The sequence below is a fragment of the Peromyscus californicus genome, unplaced genomic scaffold (assembly GCF_007827085.1).
Source record: "Peromyscus californicus insignis strain IS unplaced genomic scaffold, ASM782708v3 Scaffold_8__1_contigs__length_139910024, whole genome shotgun sequence".
NCBI lineage: Eukaryota > Metazoa > Chordata > Mammalia > Rodentia > Cricetidae > Peromyscus > Peromyscus californicus.
Window position 1 is genome coordinate 70,468,640 of NW_026294606.1, and position 16,958 is coordinate 70,485,597.

General features: G+C 38.3%; 1 protein-coding gene across 21 annotated transcripts in view; it reads right to left on the minus strand.

Annotated features, from left to right (window-relative positions):
* Positions 1–16,958, minus strand: part of Nebl (nebulette) — a 365,241-nt gene that overhangs the window by 67,563 nt on the left and 280,720 nt on the right. For 18 of the 21 annotated variants that reach the window (XM_052728294.1, XM_052728291.1, XM_052728293.1 and 15 more), the window contains 5 exons: positions 16,684–16,785; positions 15,675–15,776; positions 6,931–7,044; positions 5,261–5,365; positions 1,239–1,343 (listed from right to left, as the gene is read on the minus strand). The exons of 1 other annotated variant lie outside the window; for it this stretch is intronic. In XM_052728294.1, coding sequence (XP_052584254.1) covers positions 1,239–1,343; positions 5,261–5,365; positions 6,931–7,044; positions 15,675–15,776; positions 16,684–16,785 — 528 coding nt within the window. Of the gene's footprint in view, positions 1–1,238; positions 1,344–5,260; positions 5,366–6,930; positions 7,045–15,674; positions 15,777–16,683; positions 16,786–16,900; positions 16,934–16,958 lie in introns of those variants that run through there. 2 more of the 21 variants (XM_052728301.1, XM_052728299.1) reach the window with 2 other exon arrangements.

Consider the following 16,958-nt stretch of genomic DNA (forward strand, 5'->3'; position numbering starts at 1 on the left):
AAAGAAATGTAAGAATTTAAGGCAAGCATAGTGGTGCACATCTGTAAACCCAACACTGGGAAGGCAGATGTAGGAGGTTAGTTGCAAGTCAAGTTACATAGAAACTCCCAGGTTAGCCCTATCTTGAGGAAGAAGAGAGAAGTGGGAGGGAGGGAGGGAGAGAGAGAGAGAAAGAATGAGAATGGATTTACAGACAAAACTTGTGCTTCCAAACTTTGGGGAGGGGTGTTGAAGTGTCAACTGGACATACTCTAGAATCCCCTGGGAGAGACTCTCAATGAGAATTCTTAGGTCAGGTTAGCCTTTGGACACGCCTGAAGGAAATTGTTTCATTTATGTTCACTGATGTGGAAAGAGACAGCCTAGGTGACATCATTCCTTAGGTGTTTGTCCTAGACTGTGAAAGTGGGTTGAGCACAAGAATGTGTGCATTACTTCATTGAGCTCTGCTATGGACTCATCTGTGTAACCAACTGCTTCAAATTCCCACCACCTTGGCTCCCCTGCAGTGACAGACTGTAACCTGTGAACCCAATAAACCCTTTCTCTCTTGAACCACTTTTGTTGGGGTATTTTATCACAGCAACAGGAAGGGAAGAGAGTAAGTTATTTTCAAATCGCTGTGAAATTTATGTTCCATGGAATACATTTAAAAGAGTCATGTAAATCTTTATTTTAACAGATGCTAGAAATAGCATCTTTAGCAACTATTTAAATTTAGAATAATAATAAAAAACAGATACTGGTCTTACAATGTGCTAGGAAGGAAGAAAGTTTTAAGTTTTTTTTTTAACAGAATACGTAGGGTTTCATAGTTAGAAGAAATATTAATTTAAAATACATTAATAAGGATGTTTTCCCTTTTCAATAACACTTATAATTAAATGGAGAAATTATAATAAAAACTTATACCCAGAAAATTAATTTTCTAGCTCAAAATGTCAAATCAGCACCTTGTAAAAATTTTAATCATCATGAGATTTGATCACAATTTAATTAGTTCCTAGATTTAAACTTTTTAATTATATGAAGAACATATTTTTATGAAAACTACTTTAAGTTGAAACATGGTTCCAGCTCCTTGACCCAAAAGATAAAAAATGGAGTCTCAGATATTTTTTTTCTGAAGCAAAATTAATGTTCTTGGGCTCCATTCTTCCAAGAACATGGTGCTGAGCAGTAGGCACCCCAATGGTCACTAGGTCTGAGGGGTGAGCTGCGCTCATCAAAGAGCTCACCTGACTCTGGAGGGTGGCGTTGCCTTTATGGTGCAGGTGTTCGGTGGCCTCTGCATCAAAGTGATACAATCCTTTGTTTTCTTCAAAATTCTTTTTATATTCCCACTAAAATCAAACATGAAAATAAGTTTAGAATAAGAGAGAGTGATGAGTAAAATTAAGACTTGGGAATGTAACTGGGGTATGGTAGCTCATGGGAGGCTGAGACAGGAGGACTACTGTGAGTTCTCGGCAACCCTGGGCTACTGCCTCACAATGATTCTTAGTAAAGCAAACAACATACAAGCCAGTGGCGCGGAGCTGCGGTGCTGTTATAGAGCCTGTGTCTATAGGAGCCAGCATGGAGGAGGTTCTGGAACTAAGATAAATGGACAATGCAAGATGGTCTCACTGGAGGAGACCTTGAGAAGAGCACAAGATATATTCAGTGAGTAATTGTAAACATGATGTGGAGGACAGTCACAGGGTGGTAATGAAAAGCTGATGATGGGGTCCCGTGGATCATGAGTGGACAAGGTGGGGTGAAATACAAACACTGCTTCTTATCCTAGGACATACATGGTGTTTGGCAGGGTCCATAAGGAGATAGGAACAAAAAGAGAGAACAGGGTGAATGGAAGCTAGAAACTAGGACCCTGGCTGTAGAAAAAGACTTAGCCGTGAGCAAGAATGGAAGTGATGGGGAGAAACAGAAGCTGAGAAACAACCAAACTAACTTTCAATTCCAAGGAAAGGATGGGAGGCATTGAGAAGAGGACCTGAAGAATGTGGGTACAATTCATTGATTTTTCTTTTTCTTTCTTTTTTGAGTTGAAGAAATTGGAGTAGGCCCTCTACTATTTAGACATACATAAGAAGGTAAATTTGGAAGGGACTAGATTGAGTAGGGATGACATTTTACTCTGGATCAGCAGCAGTGAAACAAGATTGCCTAATGATTTCTAGCACTAGAGACCAGACACTTAGTAATTGGTCCTACTTGGAAAAGACTTCTACAAGAAAACGGTAATCTCAGAGATTCAAGGCCATAGAGACATACAAAGGTAAAAATCAATTGCCCGTGGGTTCCAGGAAAAATGACATTCTGTGTAGAATGAAGGGAAATATGTGTAACTTTTTAAGGGTGGCCTAAAAGAAGTGGCCGTAAACATCTTAGGAGATGCTCCACGGACAGGATTGTGAGAGGGAGGAACATTTAGTATCAAGAACAGGAAGCTGGAAGATGTCGGTGCCCTGACACAGAGGAACAAAGTTCCAAAGGAAGCCTGGCTTCTGTGCCACCTGTCACTCGAACTCTAACCAGAATGAAATGAGTTTGGAAAGTACCAAAGGAAATCTTGCCAATGTCCACACATTATATCTTGACTGAAGAGAACACCTAAATTTGGGTTCCTCTATGAATTTTAAGTTAAAACTAAATAAAAGCTAATTCAAGCAAATGGTCAAGCCTAAACCTGAAATGAAAAATTAAGAAATTGTATGCTTTGTTTAGATATTTTTATAATATCTATTTATAAAATAAATGTAGCTTTAACGTATTAAGGTAGAACATATTCTATTTTGGAATCAAAATCCATACCTAATGAAGTCTAGGGAATTATTCCTGGAATAATGGATATATACTAAAAGGGGGGCTAAAATCAAATCCTTTGAACTCAAATCTGCAAATGAAATTTCTAATACAGGAGCTCATTTTCTGTATTGAATAGTCTCTGTTGCCTCCTAGTGGAAGTTATGTAGAATAACACAATATATATTTTTTAAATTTATATGAAGTTACAAGTTCCATTTTCCACAGCAAAGTGTTTCTTCAAACATTTAATTCATGGTTCTTGACAGGCTTTAAAATTACCCACTCTGCTCTACACACAACACATTAAAATTTTAAAATTCTGTTATAGATCAAGACATTTAGAGATGTTTAATAAAACAGCTTTTTAAAACAAACTGGCACTCAACTTTGGAAAAATATCTAACATGAAATTTCTTCTTCAATGTTTTAATAAAATCCAGTCACCTTATGCATCAACAAAAACTCTATTCTCTTTATACAAATATTTAAAAGAAGGCTATTCTAACTTAAAACCAATTTAAGCCCATATAGTCTCATACGATTTTAATATGTAAATCATTTGGAGAAAGTCAAACTCTCTGACCTGTGTAATCATTTCTGTGATATCAGGCTAAGACAGCCTGGGAGCTAAGCTCTGTGAACAACGACCAAAATGAATAACGTGACTTTGTTGGGGGCTTTCTATTATGGAGGTGACAGAAACTGTGTACATTAAATTTTTATTCTTCTTCTCTATTGTCAAACAAATATCAACACTTTGAAAAGAAATATTGCCTGTGAGAGGTATACATTCTTGCTCATTTACACATGAATCCCCACTTCCCTAGGAGAGTTACCCGAGTGTGGGCTGGGGACAGGACACGGCAAACACTGCCACAAAGACAAAAGCTGGACACTGGAGGTTGAAGGAAGCAGAGGATGCAGAGGACAGAAAAATGAATCAAGGAGAAAAGCATGAAACTAGAGAGGAATGCAGGTGTGGTTAGGATGCGTATGTTGGTGGAGGGATGAACATGGACAAGACAGGACAATGTAATTTAAGCGTCCTGACACCATGGGCTAATTCTGAGCCTGGTAGCATGGCTCTAGCACTGCCAACAGTAATATACTGCTTTTGACCCAAAGACCAATACTTTTTAAGTAAATTAAAACTAATCTCTGCGAGTGTGAAGCACTTACATGCAGTGTACACCCTGAGAAGGCTGGTGGTGGCAACATACAAGAGAAAAAATATACAAGTAGCAAATGGTGCTTTGCCAATGCTAAGAACTGGAGCTCCTTTATGACTACGGCTTAGAGATCTAGTCTTGTAGCTTTTCCCTGAAGACCGTGGGCTCAGCTACTAAAAAGACTGCCTTCACTTTTCCTCGCACCTTACCTAACATGTATTTCTTCATCTGATCTGGATTAGTCTGTAAGTTAGAGTGCTTTTAAACAAATGGGTGATTATTATTAAAATAGGTATGGAAATAACAGGGTCAAATTAGAGTTGATCATTACCAGGCGGGATCTGGATACTCACTGAGTGGAGCCACCAATGACCAAGGGTCATCATTTGTAAGAATTAGTGAAGTCAGCCTCCAGATGCATCAAGGGTGAACACAGTATCCCAGAAGGCTAGAGTTCTGAGGGACTGGCCATGTGAATAGGAGACACAAATATTTTCATCAGGACATAAAGTCCTCTTTGCTGACTTGCAGATAACATGGAATCCATCTTAAGACTAAATTCCTAGTGTCCATGCAATATAAGCACCTCCATGATTTCTTGTCAGAGAAAATAGAGTTTAAAGCATGACGAGTGTTTGCTACTGAAGACATAACATATATGATACACTGGGATGGCTTTCACAAAAGCCTGACTGCAAGGCGTGAACACCAAGTGGTTTCATTATGATATAGATGAAATGGGAAGAAGACAGAATGGATGCTTGCTTCTACCAGTACCAACGAGTGTGCTTGTAGTCATGTGAGGAGCTAGCAAGAACCCACTTTGGACATCACTTTCTTCAGCGGAATAGCCATGTCCACTGTCCATGCCCCGGCAAATCACCTCCACCCTACACTCTTTCTGATAGCCCTCATTAAACTCTGTAGGTCAAAGACACACATAGACATGACAGTAGGAAAGTACATGTTGGCAAGAAGAGATTGAGCAGAAGACGGATGAGGGACAAGATAGGGTAATGTGGAGTGAAAGGCCTAAAATGTATTTCATACACGTATGAAACCATCAATGGGTGAAGAATAAGAAAAAGAACCCTTTTATAAAGAGACTCTGACCATGGGATTTGTACAAGCAGGTGGCTACTTTTCAGCGAGTTAGTTGTTGGAGAGGAGAGACACATGGCACATCGAATGAAGCAGGTGATCCCGGGAGCAAAGAGGAACACTGGCATCTCAGAACTACACACATCTACGCTACAATGGCCACCAGACAGCCCACTTACTCCACTGAGCATTTTGCTGGCTTTCAGAGCATGGTCTAAAAACAACAAATTTGGGAGGTCTGAAACTGGCTCGTGCATGGTTTGAGCGTCTTTCTTGTACTTCACCTACAAAAACAACATGGAACAAAACACCACCTAGCAGAAGAAAACAGGCTTGCGCTGGCATTGTTACCTCTTTTTTTTCCCGCCCTTCCTCACTCCTGTTAGTGCAGAAGTGACAGAAGGATTTCCAAGTAGCCACTAGATGGTGCTGATTCACTACAGAATGAGTAAAATGGCCATTTATGGACTTGAAAACATTTAAATTTCTTTTACTGTTTATATATTCCAAAACGGTGGTGTTAACACACTTATGTAATTATAGTAGAAACTCTACTTTTAGAAAATAAGGAGACTCATTGCTGTATTCTTTCCACACTGCTGCCAAATTCCTTCAGTTTTACTTTACTGTAATTTTAAGTTTTTGCAGCTTTGCATTCTGTAGCCATGTAAATCTATTTTGTTTGTTTTAAACCAACTGCTTTGGAATTTAATACTAATAATAAGAATCAAATATCAGTATCAAGCGTATTAAACATGAACTGTATGCACAACACTTTTAAACACTTTATACATGGGAAACAAATCTTTACAGCCACCCTAATTGTTGGGTATTTTATTCTTATTTGACAGAAGAGGAAACCGAGGCACAGAAAGATTGAAGGCATAACAGGATTCTAGGTGGCAGGACAGGATCACACCTAGGCAATCTGACTCTCAGCCTTGAGCATTCAAGGCTCTGTTCTAGTTTTCTTTCAGATTAACTCGTCTCTGCACACATTCAAGTCTTATCAGTCAGGAAAAGAAAGATTCTGATATCCCCAGAGGTTCAGAAAGACAAAAATATCCACTTTAGTTTCCAGAGACAAACCAAAACTGGTTATTGACCATAAATACTTTCTAAACCTTAATGAAAGAAAAGTCAAGCCAGCCCCAAGAAGAGGTGAGCCGAGCTGAAGGACCAGCAGAGCAAGCTTTCCATGATACTCAATTCTCGTGCCTGGAAAGATTCTACACACATTTTAAACGATAGAAAAGTGATCTGTTTGTCAATGTTTCTGCGTTTATACAATATCTCCTCCTAGTAACAATTCCAAATATCATTTCTTATCAAATTAACGCATCTTAATTTTAAAAACATGAAAATAAATCTACAAAGATAGCATGTAACATAATAAAAATGAAAGAAATTTTAAACTTTTAGCAGCACAATTTACTACAGTTTCTTTTTGATAAACCTCCATGTATCAGGTAGTCCTTTATAATAAACTCAATTTTGTGGCTATAATTATGAGTTAATTGTTGTCCTACCTACTAATTTGTGATAAAACACATCTCCTCCCTGCAAAACTCTATAATCTATTTCTACTCTTGATCAGACATAATAATTTTATTCATACCACTGTTCCTACTTATTAACTAATTAGTAATCAGTAACCATTAATAGCAAATTATAATAATATACTTTTCTGGGGGGAAAAGCTTCAGGAAAATATGCTTCAGTGTTTTCAACTACAAATTACTTGGAAATTACATGATCTTGATTAAATATCAGTAATTACAACACAGTTAGCTCTAGGAAAACAAGACTCAAAAGATATTGAGAGCAATTTCTATAGATTGCAACTTACATCGCTTGCCAGGACAGTAGCAAGCTGGTGTTGCCGAAAAGAAGCACTTTCCAGTGGGTTGTAAGAGTGGGTTTTCCCCTTCATTTCATTATCAAATTTTTCTTTATATTTAACCTATCATAAAGAAAAAGGACACAGTGAATTAAGTCCCATATTTTGGTGGAAGAGTAACACATTAGGTTCCTTTTTTTTTTAAGAGATCAAATAAAAGCTACCATTCAGATGAATAGTTACAAAATGTAAATTCGTGATATTCATTCCCCCTCCATAAAGCTTAATGAGGCATTTAGAAAAATTTAATGTGCTACTTGAATATTGGTCATGAATGTCATTAAGCATGAACAAGCTCAAATTCTCTGCCCATGAGAATTATGTATTTAAAATATAATTTTTTTACATGTTGGTTCCCATTTCTGTACTCCTGGAACCCAGGATCAGTTAGAACTGAGAAAACACATTTCTTAAGGTCTGCCACACTTAGAAAATGGGTCATTGAAACCAGAAATTGAATGGATTTTCCTGTGGGAAACATTCCAAATAAAGAATAGTTAGTATCCATATTTCATTTATTCAAAGATTCAATTTTAAAACTATATTTTCCTGCAACATCCATGTCTCAATTGTTCCAAGCCTAAGTTTTAGAAAATAGATTTTCCTACAACGCTCCATAACTGCTTCCTGACAGTTTTAGTTTTTCCCGCTTTAACTCCTCAACTTATCCAGCAGAAAAAGTATGTTTAACATTGAGTCTAAATTTTTTGATTCTTTAGTCATAAGACAAGAAAAGGGCTATCAACTTAGAGCTATTACATCATGGATATATTATGATATGGGTGCATATTATAGACAGGAATGTGGGGACAAGTTCTCTCCCTGAATAGATGAATAAAGAACACCTTAGTCTCTCACATCTCATATGCCCTTGATGAATGCTGCCAGAAAATCATGTATACATTTCAAAAGCAAAAATAAACTGTTTCAGGCTTTCATTTCTATTTCTATAAATTTTACAGTATTTTAAAATACTGAAAAAAATGTTTTCTTATAATATACTCATAAACGGCATTTATCCACACACCTTAAGTCTCTGCCTTGCAGTAGTCCTTATTAAACAGAATTGGAAAATGACTGTCTTCATAGTCCTGTTGGGAGTAGGGGTTTTCTCCAGAGATACCTGCCAGGGATCTATGAGAGTGAGCTGGTGAAGCTTGGGTAGGAATCCAGCACTGAAGAAGTGTCTTCTGTGTGTTCTCTTTAAAACTAGTTTTCTGATACTCGTGCTGCCTGATAAATTTATTTTAAATAATTGGTACAGCATTTCTAAAATGAAAAAAATATTTTAATTTTTTTTTTTTTTACGTCTTAAAATCAGAGCCAACAACATAAATAGAAAACGTTTCGATTTCCTCCACTACTTCATTAGCATTCACTTCAGGATCCCTCTTCCTCGGCCAGGTTCACGCCTGCACTCCCCTTTCTGAGCCACACTTCCTTCTGCTTAGTCACTTCACAGGGACTGCTCTCAGGCAGTGGCTGGGCTACTCTCACCAGCTGATGGGCTGTGCCATGCTGATTGGCAGCAAGTTTCCAATCAATTACCCCCATTTGCTAACCTCAACCAACTTGTGCGTCTCAGTTTTGTAAGTGAGAGAGTAGGTCCTCTGACTTTTGCCCCAGAGAGCCTGTCTGAGTTTCTTTCATTACTGGGATGAAATACACCAACAACCAAGGCAACTTGGTGAAGAAAGGATTTATTCTCGCTCACAGTTCCAAGTTACAGCCCATCACCGTGAGGAGGCCAGCGAGGCGGCCACTAGAGACAGCTACTCATGCATCATCTAAAGGACAGCAACAGAGAGCAAGGGATAAATGCGTGCTCGCCCCTTAGTTTGTTTTCTCCATTTTACACAGTGCCAGACCTTCTGCTCATAGATTGGTCCTGCCCACAACTTCGATGGGTCTCCCCAGTATCAATGAACATAATGAAGAAAATCCCCCACAGGCATGCCCAAAGACTCATCTCCCAGGTGATTCCAAACTCTGTGAAGTTGACACTTATCAACTTCCACAGCATATTTCCTATGGTTTTTGTATACCAAGGAGTTGCTCCATGACTCCATCAAATGCAAAGACAATGTATAGATTGGCCTGAGAAATAAAAATGGTAACTTATCTGTTCCTAAACCTGGCATTTCCTCTTTCAAGTAAAAATATATTTCTGAGAAATAATTCTCAATCTCTTGCCCACATCATTCTAATATAATTATATCACACACACACATGCACACACACACACACACACACACACACACACACACACACACACACACAATGACTAGAGTGCTGTAAAATTTTTTCATTCTAAACCTTGGTTGTCTAAGTGATGTGGTTTCAAAAGATGCGCATGAAACAAAACGTAAGAGTTTCCACCATTAATCAACTAACACAAAATAACTGCATTATATAAAAATACACTGACCAAACACTGACATACAACTGGATCTTGCCTCACAGCTTCTCCATGATCTGCACATACATGAATAAAGAGAATCAGATGGCTTATGTGGATCAAGTCTTTCACCTTCCAACTGTCTCCTTCATTAACGGAGCAGACATGTTCAACATTCTGTTCCATTTTCAATGCACAGTTCACAACCTGACTGCCTATTTCCCTATTCACACTCACATCTCCCAGGAGGTCCCTGCAGTGCCTCGACTGTCACTGCTTACCCAAGCATGGAACAAAGCATAGACCTGCCAGTTATGAGATCATTGCAGAAAGGGAGAGACAAGTGTTGATTTTAAGATAAAATGTCACTCCTTCTACCCAGATTCATTGTTTTAGAAATAAATGAAGTTCTATAACTAAGTAACGGAGTTATTTTGTTTACATTATGAGTGTCACACATAGTGGCTCAAATATCCATCACTTTCTAATAAGTATATAGGATGATTGATTATATAAAATCGAACTCCTATTTTCTAAAGAGTTTTGACTATAGTGAGACTTGAGGAAGGCCCCACTGTGACTGTTAGGCTATGATGACAGAATTTAAACTAATTCTCTAAGCGCTACCACACAGGGCCATGCCACCAGGAAATGAGACTTCTAAACACACAAGTTTTCAGCTCTCAGGTGTCTGGCTCCCTCATAACATCACCTATGCTTAAGGTCCCCTAGACCCAGAAAAGAGAAAAACATAACCTTCAGCATCGCCATAAAAACAAATGTTAGGGAAAAAATGGAAAATCTGAGGAGTGGACCTTAATTATCAGAGAAAACAACACACCACGTGTCTAAAGGTATCCATTTTTTCCAATCTTTGCTAAAATTGAACTGCAAGTGAACAAGGCAAACAGTAAAGAATTTAAAATAGAACTCATCACAGAAACAATCAGATTTTTAAGTTTGAATTTTACACATAATGTTATCCGTGCCTTTCTTTTTCCTTCTTTTCTTCCTCCTTCCCTCCCTCCTTCCTTCCCTCCCTTCTTTTCTTCCTTTTTTCCTTCATTCATTCCTTCTTACATTTTCTTTCATTTTTTATTTGGGTCTGGGGACTAAACTCAGAGACTTATGTGCCTTTATTTTCTTTACAAAATAACATAATCTCACCTTTGTATTAAGTGTTAAGAATCCAAATCCTTAAACAGACATCCACATATTTATCAACATCCTAATCTATTTTATTGCATAACCTAAAGCCCTAGGTTGTGGAACTTGCCATAGGGTAAGTCACTCAAGTCAATTTTTAAAACACAGACGTATATACATGCAGGACTAATACAAACCACATCAAGAACTATGCAGAAATGAACAGAGATCCATTCACATTGGCAACTTGGGATATGACATTTAAGCTCATGCTTGGCAGTGTGAGGCGATTGGCAGAGTATGTGTTTGCCAGGAAGAAAGAATGGGAGCATCTCCAAGCCAATTAATACCCTTAGCAGTTTAAGGACACTATTTATTACTAAGTTTTCCATACTGGATCTTTTAAGTTTTAAAATCATTCTTATCAATATAAAAATACAATTTTGTAACAAATACTAATTATTATATGTATATTGTTTCTCTGGTGTTATAAAACTAAACCAAAAATTTAATCCCTTCATCCTGCAGACAAATTCCAAATATTAAGTTCAGATGATAGGACATAGTATCAAATTAATCTTACTTACAACTTTTAAGTAGATGGTTTTGACAATCCATTTATATTTGAGATGCACATAAACTAGTATCTTTGTCTTGGCACATGCAATTTGTTTTACTAAAACTTTTAAACTACAACATAATAACATGTATCTTCCCAATTTTAAAAGAGAAAGTTGTAGCTGGAGAGATGGCTTAATTTAAAAGTGAGTACTGCTCTTGCCAAGGACCAGAGTTTGGTTTCCAGCAACCATGTCAGGTGACTTAGAACCACCAAGAACTCCAGTTCCAGGAACATTAGACACTTCTGGCCTCCACTGACACCTGCACTCACATGCATGCATGCACGATATGCACACACTTACACAAAGTTAAAAATAAATATTAAAAAATAAAATTTAAATGGAAAATCTTACATCTGCGATTAAAGCAATTGTTCAAGTTAGTATAATAGTTTGGTACATATTTCTGTTGCCTAGCCAGAGTAAAATCCCACAGAGCACAGCGTACAGGCAAAATGTGAGCATCTCTCCCACTCACAGTCTGTTGTCATCTCCACTGCACAGCAGCCCACTGCCCTGTCTTTGCCTTCTCTCACACACCCACTTCACCTCTTTCCCTGCTTACTGAATTCCTAAGCCCTTTCCACCAATGGATGTTTGTGCCTTTGCCAAGGGCTTAGGAGTCAGTAAGCGCATGAGCCTCAAAGTTACTGGTGAAAATAAGAAACTACCTTTTTGGCCTTGGTTTCAGGTTGATGCGCCTGAGAACACACATTAAACAAGCCGTTCTAGGACTCCTAATCGCTCTTCTTCCCATCTTTTCCCTTTCATGGATTTACATACTATAAGATCAAAGGAGAAGTAAAGCTGATGGGTACAGAAGACTTGCGGATTGCAACCTGTTTAAGCATCTGATCACTCGGTGGCTACATAATTTGAGATTGAAAAAATATATTTCTAAAAACCTGGAGGGGGGACGTCAAATGGCAGGACTCTTGTGGGCTGATTTTGAAATGTGAAAATAAATACTCTGAAATTTTCTTAACCAACTCACAGGGAGGACTGGATAGAATGAAGTTAAGACCGGAGTCTGGGTGAGTGTTACTGCTCTCAGTCTGCCCTGTCTGTGAATTCATCTAAAAGAAAAGTAAGTGAGAAAACACTCCAAGTATCCAAAAAAAAAAAAGACGATTCTTAGGGAGTTGTGGGATCTGTGGGCTGGTTGTCCATTTTAACAATGCACTCACAACTCTAATAAGCAGCTATACCTGCTGTCAGATCAATCTGACAGAAACAGAGAAACGAAGTAACATGTCCCAGGTCACTCAGCAAGCAAGCCACAGACCATAGTGTAGCCCAGGGGGTCTTGCTCCACTGCCATGTTTCCTACTCACTGAAAGGGACCAGACTGCTTTTGTATAGTCTACTGTGTGGCTGAGGGGAAATTTCCATCTACAGCGAAGGAAGGGAGGTACAACAAGTCAGGGAGGGGGCTGGTCACATGGCTCGAGAGGGTGCTGGCTGCCAAGCTATAGTGGCCTGAGTTTGAACTGTGGGACCCACATCATGGAAGTTGTCCTCTAATCTCTACACGAGATCTATAGCACCCAAAAACATGCACAATAAACCCAGAGCAAGTCCAAGCTCCCTTGCCTTCATAACAAGCATTATTAGGGATAATCTGAGCTTGCATAGCTATCTTAGGCCTTTTATAAGGTATGTTTTGTCCAAGCATATCTTCAACCTCCTATGCTTTAGAAGCCTTCCAAGCCACAAAGTTGTTTTATAAGCAAAAGGCCTGGTAAACTGTAAAACAATTAACACAAGTCACGATTACATTCTTGCATCTTTCACACACATCCCTTCTCTCCACCTCCCTCCTTCACTAAAGCTAAGGAGACTTCTGAGGGGTAGATCATTTCCTGTGTGATTCTTGCAACGACTCCCAGCTGGCCCATGGGATTTTCATCTCTCACAGAGGCCAAACTTTCCTGTAGAGTGTTGACATCTTAATCTGTCTGGAGTAATGTCCACATAAGCTGTCCTTCATCAAATTTTTTTGTGATTATGTATTTCTCACCCAAAAGTGGAAGCTAACTGAGTGACTGCAGTTGAGATGGTGATAATTTGTTCTTTTTTAGTCTAACTCAAAGACACACATGAACACACACACACACACACACACACACACACACACACACACACACTGCATTACATGTAGGAATCGCTTTCTCTTTTTACTACTCTGATGATACAGCACATCATTCCTATTAACAGTTGGGGTGGGAGTCATTAATTTAGCAGCTACAGAGTTTAGCTTTACAGGATGAAGAAGTGGGTGTATGGTGATGATGGTAGTACATTATGAATTCATTTAATACTGTGGGACTTCAAATGGTCAAGACAGCAAACTGAATGGGTGCCGTGAAAAACACCAAGACCCAAAGTAACTTGGGAAGGGAAGGGTTTATTTCATCTTACGGCCGCCATGTGACAGACCATCACTGAGGGAATTCAGGGCATGAACTGAAGCAGAGATGATGAAGGCTGAAGAAATGCTGCTGACTGGCCTGCTCCTTCCAGATTGCTCCTTCCAGATTGCTCCTTCCAGATTGCTTCACTGCCTCTCCTATACAGCCCAGACCCACCTACCCAGAGATAGTGCCACCCACAGAAGACAGGCCCTCCTACCAAGCAGCAATCAGAAAAAAATGTCCCCACAGACATGCTCACAATCTGATAGAGGCAATTCCTCAGTTGAGATTTCCTCTTCCTACATATGTTTAGATTTGTGTCAGGTTAAGAAAGTATATTAATATATGGAATATAATATCATGTGCTAATATATTATATAAAAGGAACACATTATTTCTGTTCTGCTCTGCAAGCAACGCCATATAGTCGTTAATTAACATAATTAACATAACACTGACCTTTCTCTCATTAAAGTCCTCCCAGATTCCTGTTTGTGGCTATAACTGATCCCCCTTGATTCAGAGGACCCATTGCTGTCCTCAGTAACCTTCCATCCTTTATTTGGGGCTTTCCTCTTGAGCAGATTTCTCTCCCTTTAAACCAGCCTTGCTCAAAACTCCCACCTACACAAAACCTTTCTAACGACATGTACTTCTCCCCCACACTAGCAAGAGACAGCATGCTGATGGGTACAAATGACATTTCACTTTAATTCTGTTGACATTTATCTTTCTCCTAATAAATCTGAGCATCTTTCCACATAGTTATTGGTCATTTCTATTTCCTCTCTGTAGAATCCTATTCACCTCATTTCTCACTTTTTCTGTTGAGCTCTTAGACATTTTTGTTTCCGCCTTAAAGAACTTAAGAGGGTGCTGAAGAGATAGCTCAGCAGTTAAGAGGACTCGTCACTTTTGCAGGGGACCCAAGTTTGATTCCTCACACCCACATGGCAAATCACAAATCTTGTGCTATATAATGAACCCTGAATTTTCTTTTAATATTTTAGTTTTTACATTCTATTTTTTGGGTTGCTCATTGGCATTCATTTGTTTGGTTTTGGCTTTACTTTGCTTTGCTTTGAGATGGGGTCTCATTCTGTAATGCAAGCTGACCTCAAACATTCTGCCTCATCCTCCTGAGTCCTAGACTTATAGGCATGTAGCATCACAATTGACCTGCATTCCTATAGTTAATCTACCTGGGATTCATTTTTGTATAGGGTTGAAGATGTAGACCCAATTTTCTTTCACCACAATGGGTGGCCAGTGACATTAGCACAATTTATTAAGTGACCTAACTTTCCCCACTGACTTGAGTCAATACTTTTGCCATACATTAAATTCTTAGACATACTGAAATCTATTTCAGGAATGTCACTCCATCCCATTGATTATTTTACCTCTCAGTATATACTCAGCCCATACTGACTTATTCAAATGGTTTTCTAGTATTTCTCCATCACTGATCTCCATTCTCACACTGTTAAAGGCTCTTTCAGAAAACTCTCATCCACAGAAACTTTAAATTTATTTCAACCATATTCTTAATAATCCTTTTGGATTCTAATTGAAATTGAATGACATTTATATGATAATTCTGAGAAAATTGAAATTTCAACCACTAAACTCTCGATCAATTTACTTTCCAGATTTGTAGACTCTTTGGGTCTTATGTTCTAAAATCAGATTTCAAGGTTTTTATGTATTATATCTTGCCTTTTTTATTTTCTAATTAAGGGAAAAGGTTTATAAATTGAGAGAATATTTTATTACTAAGTTAAAATCGTATGTGTGCCTATTTTGTGTAGATGTGCATAAAATATGGCTTTTGGTATTGGCTATCACTATCTCTGGATACAACATGACCAAACTCATTGAAACAGGTTCCGATGTAAGCCCAGAGGAAAGAAAACTATGCTTTGTTCTGAGAATTAGACTTTTCCCCTCTGCTGAAATTCGTAATTATTGCAATCCTAGCTGAAGTAGCTTCAGAAACATTACCTCTGTTTATTCTTACAATTAAAGATATTATCTATTTGAAATATTTTCCATGTTCCTTGAAATAAAACCTCTGAATAAAATCATTGAAGAATCATCATGGTGAAGTCTTACCTGACTGGAAAGTTTCGAGGCTTCGACAGCGTGTTCAAAATCTGGTCTTCCAATTACAGAAGGCTCTTTATTCACTATGCCCTGCCCTTTCTTGTATTCTGCCTGAAGTGAATAATGAGAAAATTTTAACATTCCTACTTTATATTACATTAACATTAGTCAAAATAAAATATAATAATCCCTTAGCCCATTAAAAATATTTCATACAGTATACCCAATACTAAAATAGTGACTGCTGAAACAGAAATTTATTTTACAGCTACTTGAGTAAATTCAACTTTTAGCAGTAAAACAATTACTTATTTTAATCTAAGTAGCCAGTCATCATTATCTTTATTCTTATTTCTAAAAAACACTAGGGCTTTTCTGGAGAGATGAGACTCTGCATTCTTTACACAGAGAGCACTTATTATTTTGTCCATGGAAAACAGGTACTAGCAGTTGAGCTGGTTTCTTTATCGATTTTCAGGGGGCATGGGCTATGCTATTCCAAGAGTTAACTTTAACCAGGGTGCTTGGCGCACTCAAGTGAAATGGCAGTAACTTGGAAGAGCATCCCAGAGAAGATAAGACAGAGCCATGGCATGCAGGAAATGTGCAGAAGTGCGTGCTGGTAGGACAGAATCGGCAAACCACCAGCAACAGACAGGAAGAGGCCAAGCTGAGCTCCCTGGATGGGAGTAAGATGAGAGATTAAGCGGGATCAGAAGACTGGCAAGTTTGGCTTCCAAGCTGAGACATCTGCATGTGATCACATACCCAGCAGTATGCACTCCTCTAAAACTAGGCTAATACTAGATATAGTCGAGCCGAACATGGGCAGTTCATGCATATCCCCCAAAATTTACATAATCAAATGGATAATTCAGGACAGAATTGAGATGTCATTAATTCAAATGAATTGATTATGTTAATTGAATTAACCATCCAACTTCCAATGCTGAGCTGTGTCTCCCTCCAAAATAAAAAAAGAAGTCACATCTGCACACGATTCAGAGAGATAAATTACATTGCTTATGATCTTGGAGATCTGAGTTGCCTTCTTGATATCCGGTCTGTCAAGCTCCGCTGTATACATGTGGATGTCCTGCACATCTTTTCTATAAGAAATCTGATTAAAGAGACAGTTTTGATTGGAAAAAAGAATAAATTAGTCATTCATTTAGCTACCACCACTTCTATGGAATTATTTCTCCTTGCCATGATAGCTTTAAGAATACACTAACCTTAAGTTGGTTTTTCATGACTTTTGTCCAGATCATCCACTGATATATTAATTCTTTA